Source organism: Lactuca sativa, chromosome 6, assembly GCF_002870075.4.
Source record: "Lactuca sativa cultivar Salinas chromosome 6, Lsat_Salinas_v11, whole genome shotgun sequence".
Classification (NCBI taxonomy): Eukaryota; Viridiplantae; Streptophyta; class Magnoliopsida; order Asterales; family Asteraceae; genus Lactuca; species Lactuca sativa.
Genome location: NC_056628.2, coordinates 77,933,282 through 77,947,986, shown reverse-complemented (window position 1 = coordinate 77,947,986; position 14,705 = coordinate 77,933,282). Strand labels below are relative to the sequence as shown.

Here is a 14,705-nt window from a genome sequence, read left to right as displayed (position 1 = left end):
CTATTACACATATGGATCTTGCAATTAAACTTGGTAAAATAAATTTAACACGAATAAACAATCCAAATAACAATTAATCCACAAAATCAAGGGTTCATCTAATCATAAACACAAAGCAAAGAGTTTAATACCCAAATCAGAAAGTAAATACATATAATCATATTGAAACACTAATCTTGTTCGAAACAACGAACCACATGATTACCGACATGAATCTGCTCTCCAATCCTTCATATCTTCGCTCCTATCATCTTAACGGCGTTCCAACGGCCTTCTAGACCCTCAAAATGGCTTCTTGGGGTTTATAATCTCAAGAATCAATCTAAGGTTCCAGATATATCATTAAGTCTAATTTTTGGTTCTATTTATAGGTTTCAGCGTTAACACGGTGTGTTTGATAGCCAACACGACATGTTCTTCATTAAAATCTCGTGTTCCCCAAGTCAGCATCAAGAATCGCGAAGCTTCTATTCAACATGGCGTGTTCGTTTGGAATCAACATTTTCTCAAAATAGGAAAGTCGTTCAAAATTGTGTGTAGTTTTTAGAACATTTTGAATCTTCTCAATCGGAGTTACAAGTCATGAAATATGGCCAAATATCTGACGGGGGGATCAAGTTGTCCAACAACATCCTTCTTAGTCTTCTTTTTTACCTTATCTCCTGTTTTCCTACTCCTAGCTTCTTGTATGCTTCCTTTTTGTTTTGAGCATGTCTTCGCTACTACAAAACATATTTCAAACATAATAAGTACCCTTTGTTCTAGAATTAACACAATGTAGCATAAAATAATAATGATTATTTATGAAATATATAACTAAATAAGCACACATCAATAACTCAAAGAAAATTCAACCTTCCACCTTTTGTCTCCCATGCTTCTAAAGGTTACCATTACTTTAGATTATTTTAATGGTTTGACCTTACTTTTCATGGGCTATATAAGAGATGCATGAGGCTTGCATTTTTGCAAGAGTGAAGCTTTTCTTCTTCCTTTCTTCTTCTGTCTAAAACCGTGAGTGTGAAGTAGCTCCAAGCCTTTGAAGTTTGGTGCTTTACTTTGGTGTTTAGAAGACCTCTTGAGTTGTTCCCTTTAGTGCTTATTTAAGTTAAGCACTTAAAGGTTTTAGACACTCAAGAATACAAGAAGGAACTAGCATTCCAAGTGACTTACTCTTGATGGTGGATACTTGTAGAGAAGATCATACACTTTGATCTTTTGTTATCTTCATCAACACCCCAAAACCAAGTGGGTTCAAAGGCTTCAAAGGTTACCTATAAAACATCCTATGGTTGGTTTTATTTCATTCTAACCTCTATAAATGGATCCATGATGGTTCGGTTTTGTTATGAACTAAAAAATAATCTCGTTATTTCTAAAGTCTTCCATTGTTGGTTTTTGTGAAAAACAAAGTTTTATTTTGTATCAAAACCCAACATGGTAGTGAGGAAACTAATGATCAACCGAATCCTATTTACAACACAACAGCATGTCGCGCCTGGTGTGCATGCCGCACACACCTGAGACGTTACTCCTCCCGTTTTCAGCCACATGTCACAAATATGGTGGTCTACGCCCCACCTTCTAGATGGTGCGCGTCGTGCAACCCACCAGCGCGTGACGCTTCTCATAAAACTTTAGAAAACCGTATCTTCTTTATACGAGCTCCGTTTTCGACGTTCTTTATATCCCCGTAAAGCTCTCGACGAGATCAACAACTTTCTTATAGACTCCATCGACTAATTTTGACTTAATTTTTAAAGCTATATTTTTAACAGGCTTAGACTGTTAAAGTCCGTTAAAAATTCATAAGTTCTTCATATGGTATCCGTTCTCGACTGTCTTTATATCGACGGAACCATATGGACGAGATCTTCAACTCTCGTGTATATTGCTTTTCCTAACAATCAACCAATTTCTACTTCGGTTTCTGAGCCGTATACTGCTACAACGAAACTTCTAAAAATCCTAACTTCCTCTTACAAATTCAGATTGGGGCATTTTCTATATATACGCTCTCGGTTTAACGACTACTACGAATTTTGTTTAGATTACTAAGGCTAATAATCTTCCTAACTCCGATATGCTATTTACGACGTCGTAGTCGCACCGGTTTCAACGAGAAACTTCAACGGGTCATAACTCATTCGTTATAAGTCCGTTTTGAACGCTCCTTATACCTCCGGAATCCTTATTACGACTACTTCGTCTCACTCAAAGGATATTCGTCCTAATCTTTAATCTATTTAGATGCGAATTCTATTCTTAATTTATTATGTAGCTATAAACACACACCACGTAATAATCAAATAATCCTCTTTTATTAACCTCAAAATATTATAATTATTGACCCTAACCACTTCATCATCTTTATTAATGTCTAGTGGGAAACGTGAGCGTTACATCTATAGTCTGCATTTGTCTTTATTGTCTCATTTGTCTTCAATGTAATCAATACGCTTTATTAGTACAAGAATCACATCTTTCATTCTCTTTAATTTTTTCACTTTAATTTGATATTGCAATGAATACTTAGTAAAGTTTAGAAAACAAGAATGCAAAACAAAATAACCAAAATTTACTCTTTGATTAATTGGAAAATCACGCAAAACCAATGTTTTTACAATATGTACTCATAATCATAAACTCGATTATAGACATGTATATATAGCCTAACAAACCAACTTGTATAAGACTAGGAAACTTATGACCAACTTGCCATAAACTAAACTTTCCATAATTTAGATTGCTTGAACCCCAAGGCTTAGGATTCCAATAATCACCCTCGAATCTCTAAGCCCTTCTAGAGAATTCTTCAATCCCGATCTGTATTTAAAATACGGTCTCGTCGTTGTTGTCACATTCAGAGAACTCATTTTCTTTTAATTTTTTGGAGTTGTTCCGGACATTCAGAGGAAAAGTGACCCGGTTTGTCACACCGAAAACAAATAACCTTAGATCGGTCTTTTTCCCTATTTTTTGATTTTTGTCACAACAACAATTACATTTTTTGCAATTGGTGGAATTGGGTTGAGTTAAATCAGAATTAGACTTGTGGTGATTGGGCCGATTACTAATTTGAGAAACCCTATTATTATTCCCTTTGGGCCCGCTTGACCCAGATAACCCATCGAATCCATGATTACCAGTCGACATCCCTTTTCCCTTTGTCGATCTCTCCTTCGCTCCACCAGTCAAGCTATCGCCACCACCTGAACCAGTGCCGCCACTGCTCGATGACCACAAAACCTTTGGTTCTTGCCCTCCGTCATCACCCTCTTCTCCAATCCTTTCTTCATAAGATTTAAGCCTTCCCACAACATCTTCAAATCCAACTGATTTGAGATCCAAGACTTGTTCCAAAGAAGAAACTATATGGATGAACTTCAATCTCGGTAATGAATTGAGAAACTTCTTCACAAGCTTTGTCTCATCAATTACTTCTCCAAGGGCTACCGATTTTGAGGCTAATCTGGATAATCTTCCCGTAAAATCGTGAATCAATTCCGAGTCAGACATATTTAATCGGTCGAATTCTACCATCAAGGTTTGTAACCTAGCCTCCTTCACGCGGTCAGCACCCACGTACATGGCTTTTATTGCATCCCACAACACCTTTAAGGACTCCACATCTCCGATTTGCATAATTAAAGTCTCCGGGATCGCCTGATACAACAGCCCCATCGCCAGGTAATCTTTCTTTCCATTCTTCTCTGTTCTTGGATCAATTACTGTCCAAGCCTTATGGATTTTAAAAACTACCTTCATTCGTAGAGCCCAAACGGTATAGTTGGTTGATGATAGCATGGGACAGACAATTGTGGTGGATCCAACTTCCTTCACATTCACCGAAGCAGCTCCTCCTACATTCGACATGTTGACCTAACTCGACAAAAAGTAAAAAATCGATCTCACAACCTTCAGTTGCTAAGCTTTGATACCAATTAAAGTTTAGAAAACAAGAATGCAAAACAAAATAACCAAAATTCACTCTTTGATTAATTGGAAAATCACTCAAAACCAATGTTTTTACAATCTATTCTCATAATCATAAACTCGATTATAGACATGTATATATAGCCTAACAAACCAACTTGTATTAGACTAGAAAACTTATGACCACTTGTTATAAACTAAACTTTCCATAATTTAGATTGCTTGGACCCCAAGACTTAGGATTCCAACACTTAGTTGTTGTTCTTCTTTAACTCTTGACTAGATTTAATTCAGACTTGACTGAAATTTTGTTATCAGCGTCCATTATTTTTGTTTATTCAATGTTTAAGAGATTAAACCTTGTTCTGCAATATCTTTGGGATATCATTTCTTATTAGTTGGCATTAATCTTTCAAAATATTGATACAAGTGGTGCAAGAGTTGATACATAGCTTGATGATGTCATCACTAGTAGGAACAAAGATATGATGACATCTACGACAAATCTATCGAAGTGACCCACCAACTCGACATTGGACGAATTCACATATGACATGTAAAATGGGATGATTAAGAAATTCATCACTTTGTCATGACGTGCGGTGGTTTTTGCCAACAACATTATTTTTATTGTCAACAACATTATTTTTTATTATTTGATTTTGATAATCGATTGAAGGTCTTATCTTAATCAATTATATGAGACAATATTTTCAATTGGTAATTAAGAATCCACTTTTAAAGTTATTTTATCAGTTGTACTTTAACATTCATTCTTATCGGTTGTACTTTAAAATTCAATCCAATCTTTAGACATCAAATATAACTAAGCCTACAAAAAAGATGCAAACATTAAGGACCAAAACTATATTTTTACTCTAAATTGAATAGAAAAATAATAACTTTTAATGAATTAGACAAAATTGCAAAAATGGTCCCTGCGGTTGAGAAAATTCTATGACTTTGGTCCAAAAAAAGATTGGTGGTGCACCAACGGTCCAATTTTGGATACCTTGTGTGTTTTTGGTCCTTATAGTTGACACTTTTGTGTGGTTTTGATCTATGCCCTACCTGAAATGACAAAAATGCCATTGAATATATATATATATATATATATATATATATATATATATATATATATATATTAATTTCTTTTATTATTATTTCAATTAAAAAATCAAAATATCTCATCTACCCACCTAACCCTTCCTAATTTCTTTCTATAATTTGGAACCACCACTACCCAGTTATCACTGCTATTGGACCGCCATCCTCCTCACCGGAACACCACTATTCTCCTTTAACACCCAATATATCACCTTTCGTGGAACCTCTATAAACCACCCTCGTACCGCCACCAACACCCATCTGCATTACATCAAACGACCTACACCACACCAATCGAACAAGCCCTTACAACCTCCACCTGTTTCGAACTCTTTATCCCAGACACTTGCATCATCACCACCAAGATGAACCCTACTATAAAGATGAAGAAGTATTCATGTATGTAGTGGTTAGGGTTTGTGTACCTTGGCTTTGGCGAATACGAGGGTGAATCGACAACCTGAAAATGTTTCCAAGTCCACAATCGCCCATTTCCAAGATCTAGAAATCGAAAATGGTTCTAGACATCATTTCACCTATCGAAATCATAGGAAGGGGGAAATATAGAGGAACTGGAGGTGGGTCAATCGACGCTTGGATTAACACGATTGATTCCGATGGTAGGTTTATTTCGAATGGGGAATCAAATGAGTGGTGGTGGTTTTTCGTAGCAATGATAGCGGTGGTAGTTGATGATAGTCGTCACCCCTCTGGTTCATCGACGTTTGTCTCCCCTAACTTTGTTTATGCAAGATCTGGTAGTGGTACCAGCATAAGAGAGAGACAAGAGAGGTGGAGAACTTCTCAATCCATATCTGTATCTTGATCCGGTTGAACTTTGGTTGGCGGCGATGTTGATGGTTGATGATGATAATTGAGGTTGTTGAAGACCGGATATGTGGCAGCGGTGGTAGTGAGGGCGAACCGGAGACAACCCATCGAGCATGTTTTTCAGGTGAAATTGGTGGCGAATAACGATAGGGGAGGTGGCGGCGTCTGGCGGTGGCGATGACTTTCTTCTGTATGGAGGCTGAACAAGTTGCTAAAAATGTTTTAGGTTTAAGTGGTGGTGGTGGTTTCATTCAGAGAGAGAAAGAGCCCTTTTTATTTAAATTAATAAAAATAATAATATAAACTAAAAAAAACAATTCTAAGGGGTATAGTAGTCTTTTTAAGGTGATATGACAAAAACCAATAAAAAATCAAATTTTAAACCATTGGTGCACCATAAAAAAAATTTAGACCAATGGATCAAAACCTGTGAAAAGAAAATATATTGGCCGATTTTGTTTAATCCATTTTAAAACCCACTTCACTATTTTGCTATAACTCATTAAACAATTAAATACTTTTATGAACATAATAATTTATAAAATAAAACTTTAATAATAACTTATAACATAAGGACCATTATTTATAATTTTAAATAAAAAATTTATTTAACAAATTGAAACTTTAATGATAAAAATCATTGCTATATTATCAATATAAAATTTATACATTTTTTATTTTAAAAATAATCGTATTGCAAAATTAAAACTTGAATATGAGCAAAGTGTATTTAACTGGGTAGTTTGATTATGGACATTCTTGATAATTCACTTCACAGTACTCGATGACAAATTTAAAACTAGAATATATAAGATATATAGAGAACCAACGATCGTTTTAATAGGAAGACTGACCAACATGATTGACATATTAGAGATTGAGATCAAGATTCTCTAACCAAAACTTTAACTACCCAAAAGCATACATATGCCCAATTAGAAGTGGATGAGGATAAGATTCTTCCTAGTCATCACAAGAATCAATTACGAAATAATTGATCCACCATTGTTTGTATACATGCATGAACTCAACGACATAAACCTACAATCTCCAACATAATCATGTAGACATGTACTACCTTAATGTTTTCTCTTGTCATCTTGTTATATATATTATTTAAACCATAGTTCAACTCGAGAAAACCAAGATCCTAAACCAATTTGATGGTATTCTATATGTTGATTGAATTTTGAGATTTTTCACTTAAATCTATAACATTTTAGGTCAATAGATTAATGAGAAAAGTTTCATCTCTCACACATATGTAGTTTTTCAAATCCTTCAAAATTCATTGATTTTGTGGACTTTTACTGGTGTTTATGAATATGAAGTAGGCGAATTTAAGTTAGTAAATTAACATTGGGTGTTAGAAAAATAGGTTAAGATATTTAAACCATTTGAATAATTTTATGGATTGTTAGAAAAACTTTTTGAAATTTGTAATTAGACCCTCTGTGTGTGATTACACGTATTCGATTTTTGAATAATCAAAGAAATCAATTTGGATTTAAGGCAAATCCATGATTACAAAAAGAGAAATGTTCGATAAATTCGTAATATTTTGGGCTTAATTACGATTTAATCTCAACTTTTATATTTTGAACATAAAAGTTCTAATTATTTTATATTTTGTCAAAATTAACGAAACAGTCATTATATTTTTTTGACAGAAAATAATGGATTATTATATAAAATTAAATAATCAAGATTATTTTGTTCAAAAAATAAATTTTGGGATTAAACCGTAAAATGATCTAAAATATTGGAACTTTATCGGAGATTTCTCATTGCAAAATATAGAATACATTTGCTATGTTTTATGTTTTTGTGAGACAGTAATTTGGTAGAGTAACAGTATGAATTCCATATGTTTTTCCTCCAACAACCGACAACAACGATATATAGAGACAATGGTAGTTTAATTCGATTAATTGTGGAGGGAAAATCACAATTTTACCAACAGTTACAACGGTTAGTCTTGGTAGGAACCAATCTTTTATCTATGTGTGCTCTTGTTGCCCTTTGGGCTCCGTTAGGGTAGCTTCCCCTAGACCCATCTAGGAGAGATACCTCTTGGAACACCACCAGCGTGCTGACCCCGCACACCTTTGTTCCTTAGTCCATGTTAGTTTATCTATGTGTGCACTTCGCACCTTCTATTTCAGATTATAGCCAAAGTTGAACTCATCTTGTCTCAAGTTTATAATGAAATGATGTCACTAAAGCAACTACCGATTAGTCCTAAAGATTAACATAGTTGAATTCGAACAATAAGGCTAATAACAAGCTATTATCCATTGGTTTTGAGGTGAGTATCCAAAATTGGCTACACACATGCCAAGATTAGCAACCCGATATAAAAAGGCTATATTTTTATAACAATAAATATAAAGATTGGCTAAACCACATTCACATATATGATGCATTTCTTGTAATTTATTAAGCATATTTCAAAAGAGATCTTAATCCATGACTTCTACGAACCGTAAGAAAGTATCGAGCGTTTAGATAAGCTCAAGTAAATGTTAAAAACTTATTTCAATAATATAAACCAATATATGCAACTAGGATGATGATTTATCGATTGAGTCACCAATGTGAACACGTTAAGATCCATATATGGGAGTTGCAATTAATGCAAATCCCTAAAATGATTTAAAAAGAAGGTCGGGCATCTCAATCACATGTAGTCACCATGTTCCATTGCTCAAAGGAAATCTGGGACATTGAAGATGGTACCACAGACAAGTACAACTGCCATTTGCACTAATCTATGCTTAATTAACTTTAATTATAATATTGTTGTACCAAAACCTAGTGTTAAGAATATTTGGTTCTCATGGATCTTTGTTTTATTTCAACCACATTGACTTCAATTGTGTTAGACTGTTACACATCACCTACACTTAATATTTTTTATTCCTTTTTTATTAGAGTAAATAACAACTTTAGTCCTTGTAGTATTCAAAAGTTAAAGTTTGCATCTAGATGTTTGGTTTGTTGCACAGATCATCCCTAAAATATTGCTTGGTTGTACTTTTGATCCATGGACCGTTTTCCTTGATGTTGCATCCCTTTAAGTTCATGCTAAGTGGCCATTTTGTCCTTTTCTTCTTCATTTTTAACTCAATTTTCATCTTCAAAAAGTCAAACCTGAAGTTAAATTAAAATAAAACAGACAAAACTCAAAACTCAAATATCAAATATCAAAATCAAACAATTCATACAAAAGCTTTGATTTAGGGTTTGTTGAAAATACAATGATGGGATGAAACGAAGAAGATAAGGACAAAATAGTCATTTAGCATGGGCAAAAAGTATACATTGTTAAGTTAAACTAAGGACCAAGTATGCAACCAAACTACATTTTAGGGACCATTTGTGCAACTGAGCTAACATCTAAATCAAAACCATAACTTTTTCCATACCATAGGATTAAAATTGTAATTTACTAATTTTATAATGACGAATGAAGTAATGAACACTTTGTTTACTTTCTCACACGGTTTCAACAAGCTGGAAAAGACCTCCATTTCCCCATACAGTCCAAGTAAACTATTGATATTTGAAACTTTGACTAATCAAAAGTCAACGCTCATCCCTATATGAATAACAATAAAAAAACAAATGAAACTTTCCAGCAAATCTACTGGAATTACGCGTTTATTGACGATATTGTTGAGTACGTACAATTGTACAACAAGTACAACCACGCTTGCATAAAGTACAACTTAGATAATCGTATGTTTGGAAGATCAAAGAAAGCAAATAAAAAAAGATATCAACTTTCTTTCATTTATGATTCAACTGTAAAAAGGGAATTAATTATCAATGAATACAAATCTAACATCTACACTTTCCTTTTATATTTCTCTATAAAGAAAAAAAAAGGTGTATACATATTTCAACATTTAAATTTCAAAAAAAATGAATAAAAAATGCCTATGTCAATCTCATATTCACCCTAAAAGAATCAAAAAATCTTTGTAAAATCACCTATTGGAGAAGATCTTGTTCTATAAGGTCCACAATTTCTTGAAACCAAACTCTTATTCTCAAAAGAACAAGGACTTGAACAAAAAACCTTATTTATATTAATATTACAAGGAGCACTTTTTGGAGATAAATTCGCTTGTTCCAATGCATGCGACTGCAGCTCCATAGGGTAGTCCCTCAAACACCCGATCCTAGGCCCAGCTCCTGTTGTCCATTTACACGAAAGTTGTCTCCCCAATTGAAAAGATTTTTCCCCTTTATGTGAATTAATCCTTCGAAAGATCGATTTTTTAGAAACTGTATCCTCTACATTTCGCTTATCGTGTTCTTGTTCTTCATCATCCGACATGTCATTCCCTGATTGGTTGTGAATTTGGTGAGAAACGAAAGAGTCTTCTGCTGCTTCATACCCATCCAATATGGTCTCTGATGAGAAATCTTGGGTGTTTAAATCGATAAAAAGATCGTCTTTTTTGGGTATTTTGAGAGTGCTTAATTTCCTACTTGAACATCGCGAAAGTCTTGATTTTTTTGGTGATTCTGAAATATGTTGTATTATTACATTGGACATTATTGATGGATGTTCTTCAAGAACTATATCATCTGTTCCCAAAGGATCCTTTTCGCTGACATCATCTTCTGAAGAATGAGTTCTTATATGAATGATGCTACTTTGCTTTCCAAGAGATTCCTTATCTTCCTCATCTGAATCCATCTGATGAAAATAATAATAAAATAAAATAAGAATCCAAAAATGAGTTCTAGTATACCTTTTTTATTATAAAAAGAAAGGTTTTGAGTTATTTTTACCTTGACGTTTGTAATATCCACGTCATTTTCTTTAAGGAAAGAAATGAAATCTTGAAAATTTTCTTGAGTGGGGCGATAATGACCACTGTGAGGCCAGATTGCCTGTTGAGTAATAAGAAATGAATGATAAGAATAATTATTAAAATTTTATATCTTTTTGAAGATAAGAAAAGGGAGAAAATTAATTACCTTTAAGACCCCATTTTCAGAAACTAATCTTCCAGCTGCTAATGTGGCACCTCCAGCTAAAAAACTTGAATGTTGAAATAAACCTTTCTTTTTTATCCCAACATATAAAGTTCTTGATGTGCTAAGAACAAAGATCCATTTAGAACCCTTTGGTGAATCCATTGTGTCTAAATATTCTCCTGTTTGTTTGTATAAAAGCTTCCCTTCTTCTATCATAACCTCATATTCCTTCCTCTCCATCTGAAAAGAAAATATCAACAATCTTTATAAGTATTCATTCTGTGTATTGTGTACTGTGTACTGTATACTGTGTTCTGTGTACTGTGTACTGATAGAAACTTAAAGAGACTTACGGGGCCAAGATATTTGATGCATTGTTGTTGAAGTTTTGATCGAGGGCATTTTTCAATAAGATTTACTTCTTTTCCTTCTCCTATATCCAACCTTTTTTTTTTTAAAAATATTAAAGATTAGATATTGAACTATATATGTGATGTTTTTGAATGAAATTAGTATTTATAGCATTCAACTTACCAGTAGAAGAAAGGTTCTTTACTTTGAGAGTGCAACCAATTTCCATAATAAAAGTGAAGATTATGCCCATAACGATGTCTTGGATCAATCTGTCACAAAAAGTAAATTCAAATTTAAGAAATATGAAACCCTAATTATGGATAATTAAGAACAACATAAGTTTTATGGAGATTGTTTAACTTACTGCTTCAAGCCAGTGTTGCAAGGCAAGTTTCTGGGCTTTGCTATTCTTTGATAAACCTTTTCCAACCTGGAAATCAAGAAAAAAAAGCAGAACTTGTTATTATTTTTCATTTATTAAGGATGAAAATTGATATGTAATTCAACTTTTTTTGTAAACATACCTTAGCAGCTCTTGTTCTTGCTCTAGACCAACGAGAAATGGCAGTTTCTTGTTTGTCAATATCAAAAAAAGATATGGAACTCCTTTTAAGTTCTGCAAAATCTAAAAGCTTCCACCTACAAAAATATATATTTGTAAGAAAAAATGTAGATGATAATAAAAATACAAATATAATGAATATCACATACCAGCTTTGTTCAATTAGAACTGCACAATCAGCAAGCTTTCTTCTTGTTCGAAAGCTTTTGTAAACTTTTTGTAGCTTTGTAGCTGCTTCATGTTTGGGGCTTCCTTGTTGGAGATCATCTTCCATGGGTATTTCAGTCTTTTCAACATGATCGATTGAAGAAAGTTTAGAGTTAAGAGATCCTTGGATCTTCATTACTTGAGAACTCATTATTTGCATTTCTGTTGGATTGGAATCTTGGATCTTAAAACTGCAAGATAACCCCAAACTTTTAACTTCATCATCTTCTAAACTGATGGACTTTAGACTTGTTTCTATATCTGTATATGCTGCAAATGGGCATGAAAATGATAACCCCATGCAAGTTGAAGATATGGCTTGGAGTTTGAAGAGCCTCTAATTATGTCTTGATTTTTCCTGTTGATGCATTTTGATAAACTTGTAATTAGTTAATCAAGATCTTGTTGATAAAAGGAAATGTATAGCAAAAAAGTTTTTAGTGAATTCTGTATGGGAACAAGTGACACCTAATAAAAACAAACAGCAAACAAAATGAATTGTAATGAGCTGTGACATCACTCGACTGACAAAAAACAAATAAAATTAAGAAAGTTTACAAATTGACATTTTCAAAACACCGAAATGAGACCGAGTAGTTGATAAAGTAATGAGGGTAACATAAAGCAATCGATAATCGTTGTTTATTTGACGCATTCAAAGAGTGGAAACATACATTCACACATCAAATTAATACTTCCATGAAAACCATTAAGAAAGTAAGAAAGGGGGTGAAACATCCATCTTTTATAAAGAAAAATCGAAGCTTTAACAGTAGAGTTTCTAAACGAACTGACATGAAATGGTATCCTCATTGACACATTTCGTCGATAAGCTTGTAGGCATAAAGCGGAAAGATGACGATATGCCATCAAAAGGGTTAGGAATAAATCCCAAAGAATCGGAGAAGAGAAAAGATGATACCTTGGAGAGATGAGGAGGGTTTGAATGTCAGTAGGAGGTGTTTGATTGGGTTCTCTGTATGCGTTCTTTTGTGTTACTTTTTGATATGAGAGCGTGAGAGGAAATACAATTGTCTATTGTAATGGGAAGCAAGAACAGCTTATATAGAAGCCATCACGTTGTTTCAGCGCGTGTGAGTGTGTGTGTGAGAGAGAGAGAGAGAGATGTGGTACGGAGGGAAGAGAGAGAGAGAGACGTGAAAACAGTAACACTTTGTGCTACAAGCAGGAACTCTAATCGGTTAAAATTTGTAACAAACTAAAGCGTTAATCACTAATCACTAATCACTAAAATAAAATATAGGTCGATAACACTCTATTTTGTATATTTATTTACTATTACTTATATGATTTATAAAAATAAGAGAAGAATTTCTTATATATCCTACTAATTAATGAATAAAATATCGAGTTCGTTCAACTTAAAATCTAAATATCCCATTAATCATTGTTAACCTTTAAAATATCTTATGTGTCTAAATTGTATTTTTAAACAACTTTCAACTATTTATAATCAATTATTATATTTTAAAATCATTATTATTTAAAAAGAAACATTAATTTTACCCTATTACCCTTAGAAGTTTAAATCCTTTTTGACATATAATAGATTAACCAAATTTTATTGACCCTTCTATCACATATATACATACAACCCCTAATCCTCAAATCCTGGATGCATACAACCCCTAATCCTCAAATCCTGATGCATACAACCCCTAATCCTCTAATCCTGACATCACGTACGTACATACATGAAGCTAAGATCACTTACATATATGAGTCTCCTTCAACCTGCCTTCTAAGTGCCTTCGACCTATGTTCTTAAGGAAGAAAGGAAAACTATGTGAGATGTGAGATTTTGGATGGCCCTCTTAAAGTGTTCCATGAAATGACAGAAATAAATGATATCTTAATGGGCGTTCGTTCAGTGTAATTTTTTATATGATTACTATCCCTTTCTTGTGATAATTGAATAGTGTGGGTAACTTTTTTATATGGGTTTTCTTTCTTGTTTATTGCTATGATATTGAAACATGTGGAACTCAAATGGGACCACTCTCAATTTAGAATCACACTTGTATAGCGAGGTGTTGAAATTGGATCAGTTGATTCAAATATTTGGGTGGAATTAATGGATGTACATTGTCAAAAGTAGAATTAAGATGAGTATTATTTCCCAAAAACTAGGAGGTTTGATATCGTGGGGATTTTGGAAGTTACTTGCTATTTAAAGATGTAAATATTAAAAGATAGAAGTACTTTGTACAAAAGTGTGATCTAGAAGTAGGTTGATACTTAGTCTGGTAGCTGGTCATTTCTTGGTGGACTAGATTAGTGGACTTGGATGATATTTCCATTGGTACATACATATCACAAATGAGTTTGAGGTTGGAGTTTTGGGTTTTGGAAAGTTTTTAATCTAATTTAGAGTTGTTATTTGCCCTTGGGAGTTTAGTCTCTTATTGATTCATGTTGGAAAGTATAATGCTTTTGGTTGGCTCTCACTTGAAGTACAATGCTATTGTTGTTAAGTTTTTTAAAATCTTTTTGAGTCTGTTGGCAGCCTGGTCTACCTAGCTCTTAGGATTTTGTTTATTTCCCATCTTCTTATTTGGTACTATTGTTGTTGTAATTATATTGGTTTATATACTCTGTTCAGCTGTCGTTTGACTTCTTTTGTTTAATTTTATATTTGTTTTGTGGTTCATAAAAGAATCTATACCCAAAATAGCAATGTACTTGACACTTG

At 33.4% G+C, this 14,705-nt stretch overlaps 2 protein-coding genes across 2 annotated transcripts; both read right to left on the bottom strand.

The window, feature by feature from the left end:
• Positions 1–2,832: 2,832 nt before the first annotated feature.
• On the bottom strand, positions 2,833–3,876 carry LOC111903348 (uncharacterized). Its single transcript, XM_023899126.1, has one exon. The coding sequence runs from the start codon at positions 3,874–3,876 to the stop codon at positions 2,833–2,835; it is 1,044 nt and encodes a 347-aa protein (XP_023754894.1).
• Positions 3,877–9,684: 5,808 nt separating this feature from the next.
• On the bottom strand, positions 9,685–13,114 carry LOC111903306 (IQ domain-containing protein IQM2). Its single transcript, XM_023899081.3, has 9 exons — positions 12,915–13,114; positions 11,935–12,350; positions 11,748–11,862; positions 11,588–11,653; positions 11,404–11,492; positions 11,223–11,313; positions 10,870–11,109; positions 10,681–10,782; positions 9,685–10,585 (listed from the first exon to the last, which is right to left on the bottom strand). The coding sequence occupies exons 2-9, from the start codon at positions 12,291–12,293 to the stop codon at positions 9,848–9,850; spliced, it is 1,800 nt and encodes a 599-aa protein (XP_023754849.1). The 5' UTR covers positions 12,294–12,350; positions 12,915–13,114; the 3' UTR covers positions 9,685–9,847.
• Between the last annotated feature and the right edge of the window lie 1,591 nt (positions 13,115–14,705).

What these genes read in the sequence shown, in the direction of transcription:
- LOC111903348 (XM_023899126.1), bottom strand. Translation starts at nt 3,876, where the DNA reads ATGTCGAATGTAGGAGGAGCTGCTTCGGTGAATGTGAAGGAAGTTGGA.
- LOC111903306 (XM_023899081.3), bottom strand. Translation starts at nt 12,293, where the DNA reads ATGGGGTTATCATTTTCATGCCCATTTGCAGCATATACAGATATAGAA. An exon ending in AAAGAACCTTTCTTCTACTG is followed by an intron (nt 11,314 to 11,403) that starts GTAAGTTGAATG and finishes AAAAAAAAAAAG; the next exon opens with GTTGGATATAGGAGAAGGAA. An exon ending in CTGAAAATGGGGTCTTAAAG is followed by an intron (nt 10,783 to 10,869) that starts GTAATTAATTTT and finishes ATTACTCAACAG; the next exon opens with GCAATCTGGCCTCACAGTGG.